General features: G+C 49.5%; 2 protein-coding genes across 10 annotated transcripts in view; both read left to right on the forward strand.

Annotated features, from left to right (window-relative positions):
• The window catches only part of Meng (serine/threonine-protein kinase meng-po), a 215,426-nt gene that overhangs the window by 94,519 nt on the left and 95,228 nt on the right, over window positions 1-25,679 (forward strand). The gene's annotated exons all lie outside the window — the stretch shown is intronic.
• Window positions 1-25,679, forward strand: part of LOC139992672 (cell adhesion molecule 2-like) — a 149,794-nt gene that overhangs the window by 83,606 nt on the left and 40,509 nt on the right. For 3 of the 9 annotated variants that reach the window (XM_072013782.1, XM_072013774.1, XM_072013773.1), the window contains exon 7: window positions 16,139-16,353. The exons of 1 other annotated variant lie outside the window; for it this stretch is intronic. In XM_072013782.1, the coding sequence (XP_071869883.1) occupies window positions 16,308-16,353 (46 nt within the window). In that variant the 5' untranslated portion in view covers window positions 16,139-16,307. Of the gene's footprint in view, window positions 1-12,221; window positions 12,548-13,597; window positions 14,404-15,798; window positions 16,354-25,679 lie in introns of those variants that run through there. 5 more of the 9 variants (XM_072013777.1, XM_072013775.1, XM_072013776.1 and 2 more) reach the window with 5 other exon arrangements.

Raw genomic sequence — 25,679 nt, forward strand, 5'->3', positions numbered from 1 at the left:
GCACTTTGACGATCCACTATCGTCTCCACGTATTTTCGTACGGGACGAAGCAACGGAGAAGCACCGAAGAAGCTGAAAACGCACACGAACCCGAGATCTTCATCTCGTACACAATAAACCGTATTATACGCGCTGCTTGTCCCATTTTCCTGATACGTACTGGGATATTTCCGCGTTATCTTCCCGCGAGCCCGATCCTCTTCGCTCTTTGTTCTAGAGGCAACGACGAAACTAATCAACTACATATACGCGACGAGATATCGGACGCTGGTATGATAACGTTCTGTGCCGGTGAAAAAAAATCGCTTGAAAGTACGATATCGTTTCGTCGAAGATTATAGCCGTCTAAAATTACGATACCGACTTTTCACGATCGTACAGAGTCCGTTTGCGATCAATTAACCATGTTATGTGAATTCAAAATGGACGAGGATAACTTCGATCTGGTTGTCAGAGAAGAATTTCAAATGCGAGACACGTGACCTGAGACGTGGACGGAGATATATCGTGCAAGCAGCGTGAAAGTCGAACGATCTTACGACGCTTCTGCAGAGAGTTAGACGCGTTAACAGTCGACGAGAGTCGGCGAGTAGATAAGGACGATCGCTGGTCGGACGCGCTCGTCGACCGATTTCGCGTCATCTTGCGTTATCGCTGCGCTATGTTTTCGAATTATCCACGTTGATCGTTTATTCCAGCGCTTCTCTCAACGGAGCTACTCAGCGGAGAAAAGAGAAGAGAGAGAGAGAGAGAGACGATCAAGAGGTTTAACGGCAAACCGCAAGTTTTACGGTAAAAATGCAAAGTCGGGAACTCGGGCCGATGCGATGGTTGGTACCGAATATACGTACATACGTCTGCCGCCTGAAATAACCTCTCATTTGTTCCGAGTCTGACTTCTTCCCTCTTCTCTCGTCGTCTTTCTTCCCCTTCGTCGGCCTCGTTTCCGTCTTCGCTCTCGCCGTCCTTCTTCTCAACCCCCGACCCGTTTATTCCGACAAAGAGCACGAGGGCGCGGTCCTACGTAGAATACCGTCGATTTCGCGAAATTCTTCGGAAAAATCTCCATAATTTCAGGAATTGCCTTTTGATGTTGGAGATGAAAGAGCCCGCGACCGAGTGGTCTTCCGAATCGTTCCGCCTATTTCTCTATAAGTTTAGTTCGTCTTCCTTTTCCCTCCTTTCTTCGGCGTTCTCGGATTTGAAATTGCCAACCAGGACGTTACAGACGACCGCGGCAGGCCAAGCCTCTCCACATTCCCGCAGATATTGTTCGGTTTTTGGAAATTTAGCTGGAAATTTAGCCAACTTTGAAAACCTTCCGAGGAAATTGATCGTGACCGGTGGAGAGGGCGGCAAAGAACTCGACGGTACGTTCGTCAAAGGACAGGCGTGCGCGACGACGAAGCTGAAAAATAATCAGGAAAGGATAACTAACTAGTCTGTAGCTCGAAGCGTAACGAATTCGCGTTGGCCGCGGGGACGAGAGAGAGAGAGAGAGAGAGAGAGAGAGAGAGAGAGAGAGAAACGAAGGAGGAAATAAAGGCAGGAAAGAGTGGAAGAAGCCCGGCTATTGTCGGAGTCGAAACTAACAGCGAGCTGGGCGGCGCGCCGCGTAAACTCGCGACAGAAAAAGATAACAAAGGGGGAATAGTACAATGCGTATCGGAGGTTTCAGAGGCGAGCAGAGGCGAGCAGAGGCGAGCAGAGGCGAGCAGAAGCCCGGACACGGGTGCGCGGCCGACTCGAACATGAAGGAGGTAGTAGCATGCTTCCATTTGCAAGTAGTAGGTACGCTCCGCGAATATGCAAGCGTATCGTGACCGTAACAAACGAGAAGGAATAAGAGGAGCGAGTGTTTGTGAACGCTCGCGAATTGCCGCGCCATACCGCTCGGCTTAATTTTGCCCTGAGCCCCTCGTAGTTATTCGAGTGCCGCCGACTGGCTCGTGTGGGACAGTTGAATCGCTCCCGGGGATTCGCCATCTTTTGTCTTAGCACAATGCCGGCCGAAGCACAAAAGTGACTAAGTGCCCGTAATACTCGCCATTATATGCCTCCTACCGGCACTTTTCTCCGCGTTACGCGTCTCTACGTTTCCCACCCGCCTCTCTCGTCCTTCCCCTCTCGTTTCCTCTCTTCGGCAAATCCCCATACGGAACTCGCTGCATCTTGGACGAGGGCAACGTCTCGAAAGTAACTGTAACAGAGCGCAAGTCCAATCGCGGTCGCTTCTTCGCGATCGTCGTGTCCTTCCCACGAATGGACAATCGCATCGATCGTTTCGTAGCGTTGTTACGCGACATTATTTATGGCTGGTCGTTTTTCGTTCATCAAACTCGCACGGTTAGTTAGCAGCCGCGATGGCAATTTGTATGCACCGTGTCGGGCTGCGAAGGGCGGTGAAATCCGCTGACTGAAAATTGATATAACCGCTGCGCGTAACGTTCTCTCTTCGTACAATGCACCGGCATGACGTATAGCCGACATCTGGAGGCTCTGACCAATCGACAATGCGCCGCCTCGCACCAGCGAATTTTAATTCTGTCCGCTTTGAAACGCCTCTTGCACCGTGCCGTTCGAAATCGTGAAACGCGAACGTAATCGTCGTCGATTTCCTCGGTTAACGGCACTTTTAACGTTCTGAAGCGTTTTAAGGCGTTCCGAGCATCTCGTTCGCGATAATGGGCGAATTGCTCGCGATTTCGACCGAGTCAGCGCGTCTCGATGCGCCACAGAATAGCGCGGTTCCATCTTCGCGGAAATACCGACAACGTCTCGAGAAAGTTTCTCGTTTGTTAGGTACACAGATACGTTGTTCGTCGGAGGGAAAAGAAGCTAGGCGAACAGCATCGCCAATCGATCCGAGTAGGTATCGGGTTTTCCGTTTTTCCCATCGGCTGTAGGCAGGAGTCGCTGCCCTTGTAAAAATCCAACTTTAAGATCGTCGAATCGATAATAGGAGAACGCGTCGTCGAGCTACTTTCCTCCGTAATCGATTATTCGGAACAGGCAGCGACTCGGCGATTTCGATGGACTTATTCCGAATAATTACCACGCGTTGTAATGGCTTCGCAACGAAAGCCAAAATGCGCACGTTCTCTCGCTTCGCATCGATGTAAAAGTTTTTCCATCGTGTCGTCGAAATGTATTCTCGACTCGTCTTAGCCCGAGTTCGGTTAACTCGAACTAAACGCGCGGCATTCCGTCTTCTTGGCCTGCAGTTCCTTTTAAACTCTGTTCTCGGCTATTTTTTCCCCGAGCGCTGAGAGCGCGTTTGGCTTTTGCGTCACGTCATTTAATTTCCGGAGTCGAACTCGAAAGTTATTGGGTGGTACGTGCTCGTCTCAATTAGGTCTTCGCACGGGAGACGCGATCCAAAATTGTTTCTTCTCGCATTATGCGAGGACAAACTTTTATTGGCCGGGCTCCTAGTTATCCTAAGAAAAGTTGTTGCTTTCCGTTCGAGACAAGCTCGACGCCGGCCACTTTGGTGCGTCGTTCCCGACGCTTAAAAAACAGTTTTGCTCGTTAACCATTACCGCGAAGCGATTTCAAGGATCGTCGTCTCGCCTTTAATCGGATGATCCACGCCGAACAAGGCAACGGTCCACCGAGCAACGCCAGTCGACTTGCAACCCTCGAACCATGCAGCAATCGCGTGGCAAACTTTCTCCGGCAAACGCTGCTAACTTTTTATCCGTACGGCGGTTTTCGTTCGTCTTCGCGCAACTTTATATTCGATGCGAGACGAATATCGAGGCCGAGCGACATTTACGAACGTCGCGTCGCGTCGCGTTGCCTGGGTCGCGCTATAAATCGAACGACCCACTGTACACGACTTTTGATCGTTTAATTCGCGTTTTACCGTTTTTTAATTCGCGAGGCGAAGACGAATTTCGACGGCGAGACAAACCGAGGAACCGAGCTGAGGAGAAACGATGGCCTCGTGCCGAGGAAAAGTTCCTCGTTTATCCGTGGGACAAAGCTTTTCGTACAAGAAACTAAGGTATAACGTCGGAGATTCGAATTATTAAGAGGTTCGTAATAGTTGCGAGGAACGAATGGGAAAATCTCGAGATCATTGGAATTCGTCCCCTCCCGAGGCTATCCATCGATTTTATCGCAGGATGCGAGACAGCTTCCGAAAGAGATAAACGAAAAGGGAAAGAGAAGTAGGAAACGGAAGCAAGGCGTAAGAGAGAAAGGAAGAAAGTAGGCGGTAAGCGTTCGATTAGAGAGCGTCTGATCAGGCCTATTAATCTTCCATCTGTCCGATACTATGCCATGAATTATGCATCGCCCGGGTAGACGCATTGATTTCTCAGCCAGACAGGAAAATATTATTCGAATAATTCAAAGTAATGAGTCGAGAGCGGACCCGATTCGAGCGGTTTTTCCAATTCCTCGTTTCCTCATCGTCACATCGACCAACATTGTCGACTTTGCTCGTTCCCGTATTCCCTTCACCGATACTCGACCGAATCTTCTTCTCGTAACAAGAAGAATTAATAAACTTCGAGTTTCTCGTGTGTCGTATCTAGATTTAAAGCGATACGATCGTTGTAGGATGTTGACGGCACGATCGTCGATCTCATCGTTTCGATCGAATCTGTCCCCGTCCCTCGACGATTCATTTTTCTTGTTTCGCCAACGCGGATACGATGCATCGGTTGGCGGAATGTCGCATTGTTCCAACGTTGATATTCCGTGTATTCCAGAGACGAGAGAGCGGTACGATTTACCGAAACGGACAACGAATTCCTTGTAAAACGTCTGATCGAAGTGTATTACGAAGGAGAGAGGATAGGGAAAAGTGGAAGGGTCGTTGGTTGGACAAGGGAGAGCGAAGTGGATACAGAAGGAGGAGGGGTAGAATAAATCGGAGGAAGAAGCTCCGCGTATCGGATATCGTCGATAAATCGAGACCCGTAGGGGTTTCCAGCAGATTAACGGAGAACTTTGTCGTAGCGAGTGTGCACAGGACGCCACGAGAACACTTTTCTCTAATTCGATGGGAAGTTCCTTCGGACCGACTCACCGACTCGACTTCCGCTGCAGTTTGTCGGATCTTGGTCAGCCAGTTGCCGATTCATTCTCGAATCGGCGCGAAACTTTGATAACGATTATTCTGCTCTCGTTTTCGTAGCAAACGTCTCCCTCTGCCCACCCTCGTTGCTCATACTTTGCCACGCGATCCTACTTTCCAAACTGCATCCTACTTGAATCCATCCATCTATCTATCCGTCTGTCTGTCTAGCACGTGTACAGATTGTACGCGCGTCTCTCGAGTTTCCGATTTCCATAAATATTCGGTAATTGCGAAATAAGCGAAACTGGAACGGTTGGACGGCTAAAATCTCGAGCGGAAAGGTAACGTACAAGCGATAGTGCGAGAGAAAAGGATGATTTGAATAATACAACATTGACCCGTGACATTACGTAGCATACCGATCAGTCGACTTCTGCCCTAACAAAGATCTATTTGCAGCGTTCTCGATGGCTCGACGGTCGACCAAAATACTAGACGAATACGCCGTTCAACCAGTTCTATAAAAAGCTCGAATCGTTACGTTTGCTCGTTTGATATTCTAGCCATTGTACGTGCGCACATAACGCCCGTAACTTATGAAAGGGCGGCGTAACTGTTTATCGTGTAACGTTTAAAAAATGATGGCAGTCGACGTAACGCGTTCGTCCTTCCTTTCCCGACGATCCTCGTCTAGTTATCCCTGCAACCGAGTCCCAAAGGTAGCAAGAGCTAAAGCCGGAGAAGCACGAAATGCGACGTGCATACGCCGCGCGTTTTAACCCGAGAAATACACCTCGAACCCGTCTTCGTACTTTCGCGACATCTCGGCCGCGCTTTTTCTCCAAACTTAACAACATCCGCCGTACATCGCTGCGCGAAACTCGTCGAGAAAATGCTGTCGGTGAATGCGATTAATCAGATGACTCGCGTCTCGGCGGAACGCTGCGAAACGCGATGATATTTTTCCACGCTCTCGTTCGATACTCGAGAGGCCGTTTCAGGATTTTCTCCGCGACGTCTTTGCAACGTTCCCGGGCAAGCGTATTCGTGGCAGCATCGACGGCGCTAGTTTGTTATCGATACACTCCAGTTCGCCCGCATATTTCGATATCTATGCACTTTTGCTTTCGGAGGATATCGCCATTGTTAACGGAAACTACGAGCCAGCTCTCCGGCATTGCCAATATAAATACGCGCATCTTGTTTCTTATCGAAACACCGATGCTTCCTCGTAACGATAGCAGCAGCAGCAGCAGCAGCAGCATCGAGCGTGTATTAAATCTCGTTCCTTCGAAAAAGGGGATGTTCGTCTCCGACATAGAAACAGAGAGAAAAAGAGAGAGAGAGAGAGAGAGAGAGAATCGAGGGTATTCCCGGACTCGTTTCCCTCTCCTTCGTTTTCTGGCATCGAGCTCTCGCGACTTTGCCTCTCTCCGTTTTCCATAATATCGGCAACGAAGCTCGAGAGCCGACCAGCACGGTAATCTCGTATCCGAACTTTCGCGACGAGGGCGCGAAACATAACTCGTTAGAGAGAGGAACGTGGCGGGTGAACGAGGCTGGGGCGGCTCAGCGAGCAAGCAACCAGCAACTAGAAGGAAAGGTGGAAACGAGAACGGACGCGAAGCGGAAGAGGGACCGGAGATACGAAAAGGTTATACGCGTGTAAAGCAAAACTGCGTTGGCAGAGTCGGCGGATGATGACGGTGGTTAGGCGGTTTGTATACGAGAGTCACGGTCGGTCACTGACTATGCGAGAGAGAAAATGGAGAAAACGGTCCGTGTATTTTACCTGGAAATTCCACGGGGAACAGAAAGAGAGAGAGAGAGAGAGAGAGAGGGGGAGAGAGAGAACCGCTAAATAATATATCGGCGGCCGACCAAAATAGAAAACGAACGTGTCTAAAACGAGTTAATTCGAAAGTTTTAATAAACAAGTCGCGAGTTTTGGCGAGGAGTAAAACGAAAGAAGCGGCGGAAAGCACGCGATGTTGCTATGGGACGGGAATGAGACGAGTATTCGGCCAGGAGGTATGGTTCACGGGGGATGTCGGCTACAAAGGGAAAGGGAACTCTGGATTGCGCGTCCTCGTGACGCAAGGGGAAGGAAGTACAGCGGCAGTCCGCAAATCATTTGCATAATTGATTAAAGACTGGTGCTGGTGCGGTATGCGTTCCACCGACTCGACCTGGAAATTGCGTCGCGTATAAGTCATTAAGAACAGCATGCGTTACCGAGTCAAAGGTGCGACATCTTGATTTTTAATCGAGTTTACAACGGATTCCATAAATCTTTTTTCGAGAACTAGAGAGAACGTTGAACGAGTCGAACAATTTATTTTTTTTTACTTTATCGACTACGAGCTAATTTTTTTACCCCATTTCTACCCTTCTTCTCCGTTGCGTTAGCCCGAATTCCTCGCGAGTCGCTTTAATCTCTTCGGATCCCTTCGATTCGCACTGTCAGATTCCGGCACCACGAACTAGCCAAATTCAAACGCGATCTGAAAATGCGCAGTAGACTTTCGCACAGAGACGTGTCGATCTTTTTAGGATCGTACGAATCGTGAAATCTCCCATCGGAAGTAAGCAATCGGAATCGCGTTCGTTTTCCTGGTCTTGCCGGAATCTCGTAGACGTAGGACAACAGGCTTGTTGCTTAAAAATGGTAAAGATAAATGGATCCAGTCTATCAGCATGGAAATATGTAGGTCTCCGGTCTGGCGTCGAGGTGCCCTCCGTTTCTCGTGTTCTTTCGACAGCGACTAAATGCCGGAAGGGACGGCTCGGCGAAGAGAGGCCGCTTAATCTTCTTGTCGCCGTACGCTGAGAATGCCGGGCGCGCCACCGGAAGATCCGATGGCACTGCTTACTCCCCTCCGAACGAGCACCGCAAAAAGACTTTACTTCTCGTACTTTCTTGCCCGCTGGCTAGATTAATATACTCCGGTGTACGTGTTTCCCGAAGAAAAACTTGTCCCAAGCGGACGTCGCCGCTCGAGGTCTTTTTTGCGTGAACGGTAGCGTCGCTTGCGAGATCCACCGAGAATTTTAGGAGAGCGTGTCGAGTCGTGGGCTCGAACGGTTACCAGAACCTGACCGGTTGGTCGCTTCTGTCTTCACGTGGAACGGTTCGTCGATTCTTCGATACTTCTTAAAGGCGGGAGCACGGTCGACCTTGCACGTTTACCTAGCCGTAGGAGACGATCGAGAACGAGGGACGTGGCCGTAGAACGAGCTACGTGCGGGAAACGTGCTAGGAAATATGTATGCGCGGGCCTGATACTGCGGCGCATACGAGATGTAGCGCGATAAAAAGTGCATTTTCGGCCTCCCAGAGGATCGCCAGCCCAACATCGCTCCATTCCAAGAACCTTCGTTTCACCGTTAATTTTTATTCCCTTTTTCGCTTTTTCTCTTCCCGCTGCTGCCGCTCTGGCTTTTTTTTTTCTTCTTTTTCTTCCTGTTCGCTTTATTTCGACCCCGTGGCACGATCGATGTCAGTGTAACTAGGTGAACCGAAGCCAGGAGCGAGGATTTCGGAACCGCGCGGCCGATTCGAGAGAAAAAGATGAAATCGGAATTCGCGTTGCCCCGTCGGTTTTCACCTTGCGTTCTGCTCGTAGGGGATCGGCCACTTGTTGACAATTCGCGCCGACCGATCGGCACGCCTATAAATTAACGCCGCGACAGGGTGGACCGATTAATCGGGAGAAGCAGGTGGGAATATCGTGGCCGATAGCAAACGCGGTCGCGTTACGTTGTAAATCAAGCAGCGGGCAACGAGCAGGAATACAACGAGAACCGTAGGTAGCGACCGACTCTCTAGTCTCGAATGCCGTTCCTCGTGCCTTGTGCCTTGTGCCTCGTGCCTCGTTCCTCGTGCCTCGTGCCTCGAGCCTCGTGCCTCCCGCCTTCCTTCAGCCTGTCATTGTTCGCCGTCGAAACGAGCGAACTTGTTGATACCCTCTCGCTGGGCTATACCTCGTGCCTCGTAACTAGTTTTCACTTTTCTAGCCGTGTTGTAGCCGGCTAGTACACGGTGCGTGTAATGAAACGCAAGGGATTGTTCTCATACTCGGTCGTGTATCGTAGTTACGTAGCGTGGTCGCGTATCACGATCGTGGATATGTTTTACGATGGAGCGACAGCGTGTCGATCTTTCTATCGGAGAAGAGCTTAGATTCTCGTGCTCGAAGCCAACGCCGATGGATGGAACGGAACCGCGCCGTTTGGTATCCCGCGGCAACGTACGTCGATGAACGAGCGAAAGAACGAAAGAGCGAGAAAAAAGAAAACAATGTTCCGATACCTGTGCAAACAGGAATCGATTCCGAGGGAGAGAAGACGGGGCACGAGCGCGTGCTGAACGTACGCGAAGTCGTAAAATTCGCGAACCAGTCTCTCGATTACTCGGCTCGAGTAGAAAAGAAAGATACGAGGCAAAGTCAATAATTTGAACGATCTCGCCGGAACGATCCATCGGGCCTGCTCGTTGAATGGAAAGCGTCTCTCGGTCGACCAAGAGCTGGAAAAAGAAATATCGTGGCGCCGAATACACGAGGATTGGTCGGAGTTACCTTAATTATTTTCTCTTCCCTCTAGTTCCATCCCGGGCAACATCGGCGAGAGGGGTACGCAGCCGGCTCCCAAGAAAATTACAGGCAGCCTCGATAAATATTAACTCCGTAGCCTGGAAAGGTCGTGAAAGCTACACCCTCGAGTTCGGTCTCCGGTCGTCCGTCCCTTCGCGCCCCTTCCGCCCGCCAGGTTACGTTTCAGACGGTCAGGTTGCTCGAGGTGGTGCAACAGGGCTTGAGACGGAGGGCGCGAGCGAGCATCCAACGAGAAAGCGAGAGAAACCTAGCAACGAGAGAGAGAGAGAGAGAGAGTAGGGCAGAAGTCGGAGAAGGTGTAAGAGGAGGGAGTTTGCCAGTGCGACGAGCTGGAAAGGATGGTCGATACTATCTTCCAGCAGACGCGGAACATTCCTATTTATTCGGGTTAAGTAGCGCGCGAGCTGCTGCTACGTACGAACGCGCGTTACACTTACGGAAGTTTGTCGGCGAGAAGAAATTGCTTCGCGATTCGTTCGAAACGTCGATCGAACGGCTTTCAGACTGCATTGCAATCTGTCTGAGAGAAAGCAACGCACGGGTCCAGGCCCGTGCGTTGTTCTTGTTACACGGCCAGCATGTCGTGTTACCGTTTCGCGCCATTTAACGCGCAGCTGGCCGCTGCTGTAATTCGCTAATTACGCCAGATGGTCGTTGAAATCGATATGCGCGTGCCACGAGATTCGAATTTATATCGACGCGCGTTCGATCGCGTCAAGTAACAGTTACCCGCGAGACGTCGTCGTCCTCCGATCGCGATCCATCGTGAGAATTTGGAAAAAAAAAAACGCGACGTGATATCGCGTATGGGTTGTGTCATATCGATTTATTTATTTATTTACATTTTCCTTTATTTCTTTATTTACGTTACATTTGTTTATTTATACTTCCGGCTGGCTTATTTACGTTTGTATATTATAGTCCAGCGACTGGAGATTGATCGAAACAGCGAGCGAGCCGGTGAACTAGTGAACTTTAGCGACCCGTTTCTCAACCGAGATCTAGCCGGCAAAGGAGTTTTTTACGCATCTTAAATCACATTTCTGGCCTCGTTTTATGTTAATTTTATTTTTAACGTTGACCGTTTCGCGGAGCGCCACCGCCGCGAGAAGATAAACGGGACGATGAATTATTCATTCGAAGATAAGCAGGATTTTAACAAAGAACGATCACAGTCTGCCGTTGGCTAACCAAACGTCTGGTCGGAGTAGGAGGCAACGGTGGCGAGCAATATCTCGGTAGATGCAACGACGGCCGCACCGCCGAGAACCAGAACGAGAACGAAAACGAAAACGAAAACGGAGGGAGAGGGAGAGGTGGAACGCGTCGATATTCGGACGAACCGCCAATAAGAAAGACGTATACGATTTTGCGTCCGTCTCTCTCGAACTGGTATTTCGACGTAATTTCCGAGCGTCCGTCCTGCCATTTCCCCGGCTCGCGGACTCGATCGTTTATCGTGCGCGCGTGGGTCGATTAATGAACGGATAATCGATTTACGCCAATTTCGTAGAAGCTGCTGGCCAAAGTACAACGTCTTTGATGGCGTAACCGCAAATCGTTGGCTCGACCATATGCGCGGTTTTCAGCGAAAACAATTTCGCTGTCTTCTCAATCCGTTGCAAACCACAATGGAATTTATCGTCTATACCTACGAACTGGGATTTGTACCGCAACTGTTTTCAAAGGAGCACCGCAACGAGCATAAAGGGAACAGGATTTCGACGTGTTCCACTGTGTTTCTTCGCGTTCCTGCCAACCTTCCCTCTTCAATGCCTAGATACAACGATTTTACCCGGGTATCTGTTGATTGTGCGACAAACGTATTATCGCATAGAGTAACCCGGTTTCTTTGAGTCACCGTTTCACCCTTCGACGTCTTAAAACTCGATCTTGAACGCAACGATCAAACTTGCCGCCGTGTACCTTTTTTTCGTGTCACGATGTATCGAGTATTTTCAAAGCGCGGCCTACCCGTGACAATCTTTTCTGAGCGAAACAAATTATCTTCATCCGCTACGCGTGTTCGTCGTTTCTTCCGTTCCCTTTACAAAGGCAGGAAATTGCATAAAAATCCGCGGTCTAATTACGTGACACCATTAGTTTTTGATGTAATAACGCAAGGGCGAAAAGGTATCGCGTACTTTAGCTGCATCGAGAGAAAGTGACACACCGGCGTTATTCGAGTCAGTTATTCGAGCCAAGCATTACGCAAGAAATAATAAAATAACGCGCGTTTGTCGAATTGCGATAATCGTTGTGAAATTGAAAATATTAACCTTCCCTTCTAACGAGTAAACGTTGTATCCTCCAGGGGAAGATTACGAAAAAATTATGAGAAAATTGTGAGAAAATTATGGTCGCCGACACGTAGAGATAAACAAAATTTGTGCTCTCTTCGTTTTCGCAGCCGTTTTTCTCAACGTGGACGTTTGAGTTCAGGCTTTTCGATGTTTGCTCGCGAGTTGGACGGAAAAACGACACCGGCGAGCAGCGAAGCAAAGCGATCGCGAGTCATCGAGAGAAAGAGAGCAGCTTCGATCTCGAGAACGAGGAAGTATCCTGCCGTTCGTCGTCCACTACTCACACCGCATGTAGAACGCGCACGGTTAACAATTACCGTTATCGTTACCGTAACGAACGAAATTGGCTGTGTTGCGTCAGTTCGAGTTTGCGGAACAAAGCGAAGCAAAGTGGAGGAGAAGGAAGCCTAGAGAAGCAGGGAAAAAACGATTATCCCGTTGGAAAGAAATTTTTATGTCGGCTGGATCTACTGCGTTCGTAGCTGTAACGGCCGAGCCGTGAGATTCCGCAACGGTGCCGGCAAACGCGCTCCTTTTGCCGAGCAGCAGAAAGCGGAGATCTCGCTCCGTGGACGGATCGTCGAGGGAAGAAAACGGTAGAAAGTTAATTTCCCCTCTTTTTTCCATTTACGAAGATTTCCCCGCGGCACGCGTTTACGAACGACCGAGCTTATTATCGCCTTTAAAGTACCCCTCGAATCCATTCGTGCGCATCGGCTTTTCCCGGCATAGCGGAACAACGGAATAATTGTTTCGCCTATCGGCCTCTGCGTTTCTCTTCGATCTTGCGAACAATTAATCGAATGCACGATTCAGGTCGTTACTTCTCTCTGATCTGCTACATTTACAGGATCACGAATAGCGAATGCATAGAATTACTCGCCACGCAAAACTACGCGTACGTGTCCCGGGATTTCGGGGTCGAAAGTCGAAATTTACGCTGAACGCTTATCATCGTGTTTTTATCAGCGCACCTTCGGTAAGTCGCATCGATTCGAAATTCCGTAACGTTTCGTATTACTTTCAATTTGCCGTGCGAAAAACCTCGACCAACCCGATCGGAAATGGAACACGTTGCCAAAGCCGTGAATACTAATAACAATCAGAGTGGAATTAATTGTTGTTTCGTATCGACCGGTATTGTACGAGGACTGGTTAGCGAACGCAACTGGATATTGATAATTACGAAACGTGCTGTTATATCTATTATCGTTTAAAAAACATATCGCGAACGGCCGAACGAGAAACGAAGTTAAAGTTGATCGTCGTTTCGCGCCACTCGATCGAGCAAAAATATCGCAAAAATATCGCAAAAATACTCAAACTCGTATCGACTCGACGTCGCTGTCTTTCGATGCTTTGCGAAAATATTCGCGAAACGAAAGACCACCGAGACCATCCGTTTCGCGCAGCTTATGTTACGGCGGCTTCGCCGTACGATCGGCGTACCGACAAAGATTCGATCGAACGTCGAAAAGCAAAGTTCAGATCGTAACCGTGGTTCCACGTCGCTCGGTGTCGTTGCACGCGCGTGTCAGACCTTTCGAGTATAGACAGCCGCGTGCATTTCGCACCTGCTCGGCTCGCAACGCGCACGCGCCCAGGTATGCGACCTACCGGCGCACAGTCCTGAACTGGCGCGACGTCGAGCTTTCGTAGTCGGCATCGGCCATCCGCGACGCGAACTTTCCCTCCGAGACGGTCCTCGAATCGGTCCGTCACGCCGCGCCGCGTCGCGCCGCGTCACGTCGCGTCTTCGCTGATGCGAATCGCACTCGCCCCTGTCTCTCGTCGAACAGGAAATTCGGATATAGAAAACGGACGACGTCGATCGTCCGCCTCGCACCGTCGTTTGCAAATTCGAATCTCGCGGGTTCTTTGTCTCTGCCGTTAGAACGGACTCTCGATCGTCCTCGCGTCGCTGGAACCTCGACGATCGATCGTTGACTTTGTCTCGTACCTGATACTCTGTCGTCGTTGCGATCCAGATTCTACGTTCGCAACTTGTTCTATCTTCGCTTTCTTGCTTTTTCGCGCATCGATCTGCAACCGATCGATCTCGTCTTGTCCGGATCGCGCTGGCTTACGAAAGGACAACGATCGTGTGTAGCCGATGAATCGGAAGTAGCCTTAGCAGAAGTAGCGGCTATCGACGGCGTTGCGGTAAGCCGCTCTTAATCCCAATCGAAGATCAACGTTTAGTCCCTGTGCGAACTTTGAAATTCGATTAAGCACGGCGGTGGGGGAAATCTCGTGCGATCGAAGGATCACGGAGTACGTGCGAGCAAATCGAACGTGGTTCGCGTAGGTACGGAACCGGGCGGTCGCGACGAGGCGGACGTGGCCGGTGTATTATCGATCTAACGATCGCGCGGTTGGTCACGTAAAAGGGAGTCGACTGTGAAGAATTGATCGTGTCGCTGCAATTATGTCAACAAATAAACGAACCAAGGTACACCCACTACGCTCCACCCCTTCTTTCAATGGATCCGAAAGGGAATAGTCTCGGTCAAATCAATACGCATTCGCGTCACACGGTCGGAAACGGGAGGAGGTTCGAAGAGAGAGAGAGAGAGAGAGAGAGATAAAGAGAGGAGAGCGAAAGAGAATCGAATCGGCGTGTGCATGTGTCCAGCTCACGGCCGCTCTCGTGCACGTGTCACGAGAGAAAAACAAAGGATCGGCCGAGCAATTCCGAGCGATTCCAAGCGATCCGGTATCGTCCAGCAAACATCCGCCTATCTCGGTTAATAATTTGGCCGTTGTTTGTCTACACGAGGTATTGGCCGACCTCGAGATTTCATTCTGTTCGCGGCAGACAATCTGCATCTGTTTCTCTCTCGGTAGCAGTTTCCACGACAGTTTGGCCGACGATTTCGGCGAAAATCAAACATCGAACACGGTTATACGTATCGTCGCGGTGTGATTCGTGCGCGAGAAAAACTCGCCGATGCACGCGTAAATTTCGTCGACGAATTCGCCAGAGATCGATCCTCGGACGTTATTTAACAGTCGATCGCCGTGTTGGAACATGCGTGCTCCTCACCGAGGGAAGGACACACGTGCGCGTTTCTAGTCGAAGGAGCTCGAAGCTTTGGGCGAGATTGCAACAAGTTGCATTTAAAACCCGTACCTTCCGTACGCCGGCATACTTTCGTTTTTCTCTTTCCACCACACCGGCCCCTTTCCTTCTCCAGTCGTCTCTCGCACCTTCCCCCTCTTCTTCTCTCTTACTCGTTCGGTGTTCCTCGAAACGAAAATAGTTAGCCAGATTTTCCGTACCGACGTCCCGCATTACTCCCGCAACTGTTCGTTAATTCCGTCGATTAGTTTCCAGCTGCATAGCCGCTCAGATCGATTGTTCAAACGAGAAGGCCGCGACGAAATATACGATAACCGTGCGAAATTCGAGACTCGAAGGTTTCTCGTCGAGAATTTCTTGGTTGCTCGCGAGTGGGTCCGAACGAACCGAAATATCCTCCACCGTTGTTACTTTTCGTCGACGTAGCGATCGTCGTACGAGATTCCGCTGAAAATTACCCACCCTCTTAACGGACCTGTCTCGGTGCCAAACTATCGTCGGCGATGCTATCGAACGAGAGATCGGATGACGCGGCGCTACTCGGAAATCGCGGAAACTTCAAAATCCCGGTCACAAGTATTTAACGGCTCGAGACGACTTTTAAACGAAGTGGAGGAGGAACCCTCTCGACGAGGGTGCGAGATGCAATAGCACGAAGGGTCGGGGCGCGACGACGCGTCTCTCTTCGCATTTACAGCGTCGTTCGTTCGTGCCGCGGACCAAGAAAACGCGAAAACGGTTACCCCGGCACGTTTTTTATGTTAGAGATGATTCCGAGACACAGGGGTCGAGACTGTTTCTCGTGGCGAAGCGTCGAAGCAAGAATTAGCAGCGTGAAAAGAGGTGTTAGCGACCGTTCTTGGGTAAGGTCGGCTTCAACCGCCGTTTAAAAAGTCACCAGATAAAAGTAGGCCGAAACAAAGACGAGAGTGGTGTACTGCCGCCGCCGCCGCCGCCGCCAACGATTCTGCCCCTTTTACTCGTTGTGGTAATCTCGCGATATCGTAGCGCGACGGACTCGTTGGAAAACTCGTTTCCTATTCGGTAATATGATAATATCGTTTGCACGGTGTTGTGAACGTACGTACGTGTGTGTTTGCGGTAGATCGTCGACGATCGTCGTTGCCCGCTGAGGAGGAGGAGGAATTGAATGTGGGTCGAGGACTGAGTACACGGAATAGGAAAATCGAAGAATCGAACAACGACACTGGATAGGTGAAAGCGAAGGTTGTCCACGATCTCGAGATCCGATCGACCGAGCAACGTATCCGACGATGGATTTTATGCTGCTCTTAATCGTCGTGCTCCTCGGGCAGAAGGGTGAGTAGCTTTACACGATTTTAACTTAATTCTTTCGTCCGAAATTCGCTTGGAAGAAAACGGAGAAAGAAAGGAGTTGCGACTACTTTCTGCTTTGAGAACCGCGATTTCCTCGATATCTCGATATCTAGCTTCTACAGTTATAGACACGCGACCCTCGTTTCGCGTCGATTCCAGCTTCCGAAGTATCTGCGATCTGCGCCGCGAACACACGCAGATAACGGCAAATCCTCTTGCTCTCTACCTTCGCGCCCTTGCCGACACCTCCGGGCTGAAAATAATCTTCCCGCGAAAGGGAGAGAAACGTGGAAACGTCGAAAGCCAGCGAAACGCGTGAACGCTGACTTTCGCTTTGCGGTGGACGAAGCGAGGAATATAAAGGAACGGTTTAGCAACGACACTTTTTCTAATTACGTTCTGCCGTTTCTTCGGCATTGTCGCCGTTTTTCTCGTACGTGAATGCGATAGAACGAGGAGCACAATCCTAAAAGGGACATGCAAGAGGAGAACGAAAGGTACAAAGAAGGGAACGAGGGGGAAAAGGAAAAGGAAGAGGAAAAGGAAGAGGAAGAGGAAGAGGAAAAGGGTGGTGAGCAAGAGAGTAGGATGGCTAGAATTTATGGCGTTCCGGTACGCGAGTCTGCGACGAGGGAGGGAAAAAGAGAAGCGGGGGGAGGGAAACAACGGAAGGGAAAGACGAAAAGTCGTTAGAAAGCGGAAAAATAAAAATCTCGCGTCAAGGAGCACGAACGGTGCAAAGATAATAATTAAACGGACGAATTCCGAGATCGCCAGTCAACTCGTGAAATTTACCGAGCGCCACGATCCTGATGACGATGCCGGAATTAAGTCCCATCGGCTAATCGCTGCTATTCGAAGATGCTAAAAATAAAAGAGAAATCGTGGCGGTTGGTCTCGTGAAACCGAGGTCAAGGAAATCGCGTATGCGACTCTGTTCCACTTCGTCCTGCGATAATTGGCCCAAACTGTCAAGGAAACGAACGATCGATCGGAATATCGCGTTCATCGCCAACGCGATAGTGTAAACCTATAACCTCTGAATGTCAGAATCGATCGAGGCGATCGATATCTACCTCGATGCAAGATTATACTTTCTGGCAGTAGCTAATTTATCGACAGTCGTGCGCGATTCGAACAACTCTTTTCCAAAATAACAGAATCGTTCCTCGTTCCGTGCAAGCGTTCTCATACTTGCGAACGAAGACGCACGTATAGGAGCGTACCGCAAGAATTACACATGAAATTTTCAAAGATGGTAAACTTGGCGGTAAGACGATCCGCCGAAGAGAATGGTTTAGCATAAATAAATAAAAGATGCACCTAGCCGAGATATATCAAAAGCCCTTTGGAGCTTTTGGAAGATATCCGCGGGGGATAGAAATCGACGAGTTAATTGCCGAGTAGAAGAGGAACTCGGTCGCGCTCTCACGATCATAAATTATCCGTATTATGCCGAACAGACGCGTCAGTTCTCTCGTTTATCAATATCTACGTTATAACGTCGGCCGTCGAACGCGACAGGATGGTCGCTGCTTTTATAATGGGATAATATTAACTGTAAATATTTCTCCATCGGTCCATTTGCGGTGGCGTTCGGAAATCGCGCATACATGCCTCGTTAAACGAAGCATCCGGTCCGCGGGAAACCTACAATTTTGATTTTCGTGTCGGTGCGCCACGATTCCTCTTGGGTCTTTCTAGTTTGCCAAACAAGTTCGGTTTACGAGGGTAGGGCAGGGGCAACCGTTTTGCCCGGAATGTTTGTTCCGACGTAGGCAAAGACAAAGAAGAGAGAACGTGCAACGCATTCCGATATATATAGAAGCGATAACTGAGCGAGCGATCGTTTTAAACGCATCGGCGATTCTGCCTTTACGGTCGTCGATCTTTGGTTCTGTTGTTACGAAGCAGCAGATCGAGCCATCGTCGCGTACGTAACCTATCGATCGTTGTACAGCGCAAAAATGTGAAAAACGATGTCGCAGTTTTGACATGGCGAGACGAGACGCGACGAGACGAGACGGGACAAGACGATACGAGACGAGACGAGACGAGACGAGACGAGACGAGACGAGGCGATGGCGTAGAATAGGAAAAGGGAAAAATGATGGACGCGCGTAATGGAGACAAATAAAAAAAGAAGAAAAAAAAAGGTGACAGATTGGGTAAGCGGGCACGGAGTAGAAAGCGGCAAATGGAACAGGTAGAAAGGGTAATCGGCGATTAAAACGAAGAAGGTAGCACCACGCGTTGGGGGATAGAAAGAATAAATAACAGCGGTTCGAGTGTACCGGACCTCGAATGGAAAACGTTCTTGGGAGTAAACGGTTGAACGAAGGTTATATCGCTTCCTTGGTCGCGAGTTGTTCCCCCAGACCCACCCTACCTGATGAAGATAAAACGGGATAATTATAGAGCCTATCGGGGATCGTGGCGCGGCTAAATTTCGTCGAGACACGCGAGATCGTCAAAAGAGGGTTGGCAATAAAGGGAAACCGGGCTTAAGTAAAAAGGAGAGAAAAAAATAGCGAAGAGGGAATAAACTTGGCGCTAGGGAAGTAAAAAAGGGTTAGGGGCGGCGAGGGGAAAGAGACTGCCGAGAACGGGATGTCATTAATTTTTCATACAGACTTGGCACATCTGCGTTCGGTCGGCTGCGCTCTGCAACCTCGCTAATTATTTCTGGCTCATCATTTTTCCTCCTCGTTTCCTCCACACTCCGTGTAACTTGCCCTCTTGCGGTTTCTGTTTCGCCTTCTCTCCAACCGTAGCCGCACAGCCTCTTCGCCCTCTAGCATCGTACAAACCGTATTCTTCTTTGATAAATGCACGCCGGTATCGTCTTCGAGTGCTCGTCTCATTTTCCATCGGAGACGAAGACGCTTATCGACGGATCGTTATTTCCCAAGAGTATCGTAATTGACCGTCTTCGATTCCGTCTCTTCTCGCTTCTCGCAATACTTCCAAATGTCACGTCGTTGCGTTCGACGTTCGAACGCCGATAGAGTCCCGTGCATTGTGCTCGCATACCGCGTTCACCGGACAACGACCAAAGAGACGCGAACGCGTCTAACGTTCGCGACGGTCTAATTATTTCCAGTCGATCTCTGGTTTACCGTTTTACAGCTTTGTAACTGTACCCGCAACCGCGAACTCTCGTTGGCCACACGCACGGCAATAAGCTCTAATCATTTTTACCGCCTTTCTCCCTCCCCCCCCCTTTTCTCTCTCCTTCCCTCCTTCTTCCCATTCTGTCCTCCCTTTTGCTTTTGTAGCCTGCCTCGCTCGTTTTCCTCGCTCGCGTTCCTGGAAAGGTACTCGAGAAAGTGCGATTTCAGCGCTTTTCAACTTCGATTCGCCGACTATTTGGACCTCCTCGAGCCGGAAACGAAATATCCGCAGTGGGTTGCAGTAAAGTCGCTGCAAGATTTTATTCTCCTCTTTACGATAACGACTAATCACCGATTCGCCACACGTTCCAGCTTCACCCCCTTCTTCTGGTATTTTCGCGATCACGCGTCATCGATACATCCGTGAAGGTGCAGGCCCGCTGTACCGAATGCAAACTGTATCGTCGCGCGATGCGTGCTACCGTCCGTTCACGGTTGCCGTTAATTCCACTGTTGTCGTAGATTACCGCCCGACTCGTTAATTACGACGGAGAAAGAGCCGGGTTTTCGTTAGTGGAATCCGTCGCATGTTTTATGTCCACGATTACTTAGTCCGACACCTAGCCGCCGTTAGTTTTTTATCGCTTCCGTAATTCAGCCCGTTCCTTTCCACTCGAACGCATCGCTCGCCAATAAACCGTTTCCAGGTGAAAGGATAAATCGGAAAACGGGAAAATTTTCCATCTTCCATTGGAAGAGCACCGGGGTAGGGAGAATACTTGTCGAATCGTTCGGTTTCGATCGTCCCTCGATAGTGTCTACGCTTTCGCGCGTCGCGTTATCTCCATTATTTTTACGTCCATTGTCCCGGAAATACGTAATTAGCTATACGTATGACGGTGGGCCGACCGTGCCTTTGCATACGCGCGAAATCGATATGGTGCTAATTTACCAACCGAATTCCAATGATTGCCGTTGCATTAAATATTCACGTTGCAATCGCCGCACCGTTTTGGGACGCGTTCGTGCGGTAGTAATTTTCAATTCCAGACTAAACGAAATATCGTAGCGTTGTCGCGTAACGAAACGACGTTAACGCGAGTTAAAGTGACGAATTTAAAGCGGTGTAATGGAATGCGACGTCGTTAGGAGAACCGTTGGGATTCGTTGGAACGCGTCGCTGCACCGTACCACGCTTCGTACAGAGCAGCCTCGTTTAAGATCGAACCACGCTTTTCACGAACATCTCCTCGTATTTTATCGTGGTCGTTACGAATCGACCATGTTGTTCTCCCTTCTATCACCCTACTTTTTTCTAATCGGCAAACAATTCCATCTCCCAGTGGGACAAATTTCGTCCGAACGGAGACGAAAGACGCGTTCTCTTCGTTCGGGACTGTCTTGTTCGCGCGGCACAGCGCCGACGAATTTATTATTCGTAGCGGAAGAACCGGCGAAGGGAAGCAGAAACGACAGGCGCGCGCGATAGTTGGGCGATAGAGCCGTTCAGAGCAAACGTTTCGCTCGAACGTCGGATAACGAAGATTTTTCTCATTAACATTCGACTAACGAGGCAACGGCGGTAAAAGATCCGTTGACAAGAGGGTGTCTCTTTCTCGGTGGCTTAGTCTCGCACGGTCGCGATTCGAAACGGTCGCGTCGAGTTCCGGTATACGGCGCGGCAGCAAAAACGTAGGAAGAGAGGGCGGAGGAGGAGAAGGAGGAGGTGGAGGAGGAGGGTCGGTTCGGTGAGTCGGTCTTAAGCTCCGACGAGGATGTAATTAAAGAGAAAAGGGCTGGATGAAGCCCAGCGTCGACTCGACTCGAGGTTCGAGTCGAACCGAGGGCCAGCCTCGACATGACGCAGTCGCACAATTACAGCGAATAAAATTTAACGAAGTGTATGGCACGTGTACGCCGCGAACCACGATTCGCGCACGCGCTTAATTAAGTTCACTCGTCGCCCCTGCTAACTTGATCCGACGCGATCCAGGCCCGTCGAGGTATGTAAATCGAGTTCCCCGGCCAGTTCCTCCCGTTGCTCGGATCCTCTAATTTTCCGCGCGCGTACAGCTACCTCTGGAAAAAAGGAAGCGAGAACGAAGTGGGAAACAGCGATAGCGCAGAGCGGCGAGAAGGAAAAGAGCGCGGCTCGATATTTTCCACGACCGATCCGCGTCGCGTCGCTGAAATTTCTCGGTCTTTCTCGATAAATTCGATTTATCCGTCGGTCGATAAAATTCGAACGGACGTTGACGCGTCACGCGTCCAAACGAACCCATTTTCGTGCCCGCTGGCGGAAATATTCGGCAGAGGAAGCAAGAAAACGAACGAGGAATCGAACGCCTACGGCCGATTTCGCGTGAACGACGCGGAAGTTATCCCAAGCGTCGTACACCGTTAATTTCTTTAATTTCGACGCGACGCGACGCAAAGCGCGCCAACTCCGACAACTTTACCTGCGTATTCCGACAGGTGACACGAGCGTTCTCCGCCGCTTCGATTTTGTTGTTCGATGCACGTAGGTGCGAGCGTGTAGAGTACCGCGCCTCGTCGACTTCCGTCAGAGATCAGCGTAATTTTGTCCCGCAATTTAGAACCTAACGCAAACTCATTAAATCGTAACCGCTTCGTATTTTCCACGGTGTACACGGTGCGCTGTACATTTCTAATTAATTCGTTCTGTTTTATTTTCCGTAGCGGCGCGCCTCTGTGCGCTGCGCGTTCTCTTTTTTTTTTTTTCTTTTCTTTTCTTCTCTTTTCTCTCTGTTTTTTCTTCCATCCGTGAAACGTCTAAAGAAAAAGGAGCTAAAAGAGGAGAAATTAGTCGGACGAATTATTTCCGTTCCATCCTCGAAGGCATTTACATTAGGTGGGAAATTGGAAAAATGTTATCTCCCCGCGAGCAACGGTACCTTCGAATTCTCGTTCCGTTTCCATTTTGGGTCGAGAAGCTTCCACTTTTACGCCGAATGTCGCGAACCTACTTGCTCCGACAAAAATACGTATCCGAAACGCTGTTGGCCGTGTTGCATCGAACAAGCCGAAGGAATATCGAATTTTCCCGAATGGGTCGTCCCTGTTGAGGCATTTTGGCGCAACAGATATCGCGAGGACGAGGGGAAACGATGATAAAACAATTTTTCGAAATTCAATGGAAAAACGTTCGCGTGTGAAATCGCGCGTGGTCGTCCCGTAGGGCCAGCCTTAATTCGGCTTAATTCGTCGATAAAACGATTGGTGCCGCCGCGTCGAATCGTTAACGCTCGCCCCGGTTCGCTCTGCTTCCGATCGATTCCTCTTCGAACCCTTTTTCCATCGGTCTGGTTGGTCTGGTCGACGCGCTCTCGTCTCGTTAAGCGATTTCGAGCGAGCTCGTCCCGGTCTTTCCGTCATCTCGGTCGTCGTAAAATCAAGACAGATGTTCGTCCGACGAAGATTTGGCTTTCGTTGTCGGTGAAGCTTATACGATAGGAAGATGGTAGTCGTGGGGAGAAAACAAAGTCGTAGTACGCGTAGCGTGATACCGCGAGACAAAGGTGAAAATGGCGAGTTAGTATTTCTATATTCCGGGATAATTAGAAATAATACTTTCATCGCTCACCGCCGCGACGAAGCACGCGCAAAAGTAACCGCGACACGGTAACGGGAGAAAGAGCATAAAGCCGGGTCCCGTATTAACTCGAACTTGTCTCGCTCTTGTTTCTCCGTGTCCGGAGAGCAACCGTGACTCTCCTTTTTTCCCCTTCGCGCCGGTTATATTAGCACACGCGCGTAGAAATGTGGTTACACGAGCGAGTCCGCTGGTTATTTCACCGCAAACGTTTACCAAAATGCGTAAGCACAGGGGCCCGACGAACTTTGATTACTCTCTATTTTACGGCCAAAAGGGATAGGAAAAATTCATTCGTCAAACTTCGGTAACATCGCGCCCTTACATTTTTTCCTATTCAAAGTTGCAGCGAAATTCAAATTATCCCGCAACTTTGACGTCTCTCTGACTTTACCGACCCCGTTTCTACTTTTTCTTTTCTTTCTTTCTTTTTTTTTTTTTTTTTTTTTATTCTCTACTTCATCGCGCGCCTCGCGAAAATTCCACTCGCGTTACGAATCGTTTCCGTGGGCTCGTTCGTCATCGAACGTCTTTAAACTTTGAAAAGACGCATCGTCGACGAACAATGGGACGTCGCGTCGCGCGGGCGACCGCCTACTCTCCTCCGAACTTCCTATCGAACGACAGAGCCGTTTCTGGCTGCTGTCCAAAGCGATTTCGAATTCCGCGTCGAACTCGTCCGAGTTCGCGTCCATCGGAGATCGAACCGTACGTCGAACACGCTTCCATCGTAATTCGTTCGATACCGTTTTCTTCTCGTTTGCTCGCAATCGGCCGGTTTCGTTTCAGTTTGTACACCGGCATAGCGGTCGAAACGTCGAATTCGATCCACGCCTGGGTTGCTCGACGCGTCGCCAAAACGTGTCTTTCGATTCGATCGACGCGGCGGCACGAATGCCTGCACGAAACTGGGTAAATACTACTGCGAAACTACGTTGGTAGTCGCGGTCTACTGGTAGCCGCGGTTTACACGGGTCGACGACAATTAAACCCTCGACGCAGATATCCGGCGTTCTACTATTCATCCAAGCGATACGATTTTCAGACGCGTCACTGGAATATCGCGGAACCGACGAAAATAGCTTCGCACACGGTACACTGGAAAATGCCGTAGCTCGAGCCATGCACGATCCTAGATGGAAATTTCTGTGCGACGGACGAAATCGACAACTAGCAGCGTGGCTACCCATCGTCGGCTCTCATTAAACATTCAAATGCGTCGGGTGGCCGAACATCGCTAGTCAGTCGTCCGCTCGCACCTTCTACGACCCTTCTCTCCACTTGTCGCGACCCACGCGTCCGAAGAATAATCGCACACTGGAAGCTGACAAAGATCGAAATCCCCTGCAACGTTGATCGCGAATTCTCCGACCGGGCGAATTATCGTTCGGCCAATTATTTCGAACAGGGTGTACAGCTTTTCGTATCAGGTTGTCAGGTTTTCGTATGGAATATGCCAGTAAATCGCGATCCTTTAGTTGGTGAAAAATGTAACGAGCTTAGTTGTCGTCGTTGGAAAGCCCAAATCCGATTCAATTGTTACAAAAATACGTATCCACTGCTAAATACACGTACGCGTATACGTCGCGGGATTTTGGACAATCGAACCTTGTCGATAAATTCTATGGGTATAATGAGAGGAAGAATGATTTATAAACATGGGTCAGCTAAAGCTTCGTTAAAAAGTTATGGAAAAAATACAACATAGAGAAAGGGAATAATATGTTGGTTTCTAGTATCGCCTTCAATTTTACGCTATTGTGCTTTCATACGTGCGAAATTTTACAAAAGATACAGATATATCAAGTAAATATTAAATTGGTTCATTGAGATGAAAAACAATGAAAACGAAACATTTTATTTTCGGTTTGTTTTGCTTTTCCTTCGGTCAATATGTTTCGTTATTCTTCCTTTGTATTCCGTGTTTTTATTATAGCTTCCGAATAAAGCCTTTCAATGGCCTATTTTAATACAGCATTTTTTGCTTTATCATAAAGGGCCTCGGGTATCTTGTATAGCGTTAAACGTAACTTGCTCTGTATCTTGAAACGTAGAATCGAGCGACGGAGCATAGGAAGAAATCGCTCGATAGAATGCTTCGAGATCATCGAAATCGGTAAGACGTAAGTAGCCTATTTCGAACAATTACCTTGGATGGAAAATCCGAAAGCAGCACGGTCCCGGTTTTCGTCACAGCGACTGTTGCTCTTGTTATCATCGTTTACGGGCATTTCGCCTTTTCGCGTAGAGATTCGCTTAGTATACAAAGCGGTTCGTAAGTGACGACGATACTCCGTCAACGTTACATCCGAAGGAGGATCGCGAACAGGAAAATTCTCTTGCAATTTCGTTATCGCTGTCGGTCGAACCGGTTTCTCCGACTGTGCAAACAGATGTTTACCCGGCAGTATTTTGCTCCAGTTACGTTTCTCGTTCCCTTTTCTTCCCTTGGCTCGTTTTAGTCGTCGACGAGTTCAGTTTTTGGCGAGGCGACGACAAACCGTGGTACGCGCGTGCCCCAATTCACACACACGGTCGTTTGTCTCCGTGTATCAGACTACACGTAGGTTCCGCCATTATCG

The sequence above is a fragment of the Bombus fervidus genome, chromosome 12, assembly GCF_041682495.2.
Source record: "Bombus fervidus isolate BK054 chromosome 12, iyBomFerv1, whole genome shotgun sequence".
Taxonomy (NCBI): Eukaryota; Metazoa; Arthropoda; class Insecta; order Hymenoptera; family Apidae; genus Bombus; species Bombus fervidus.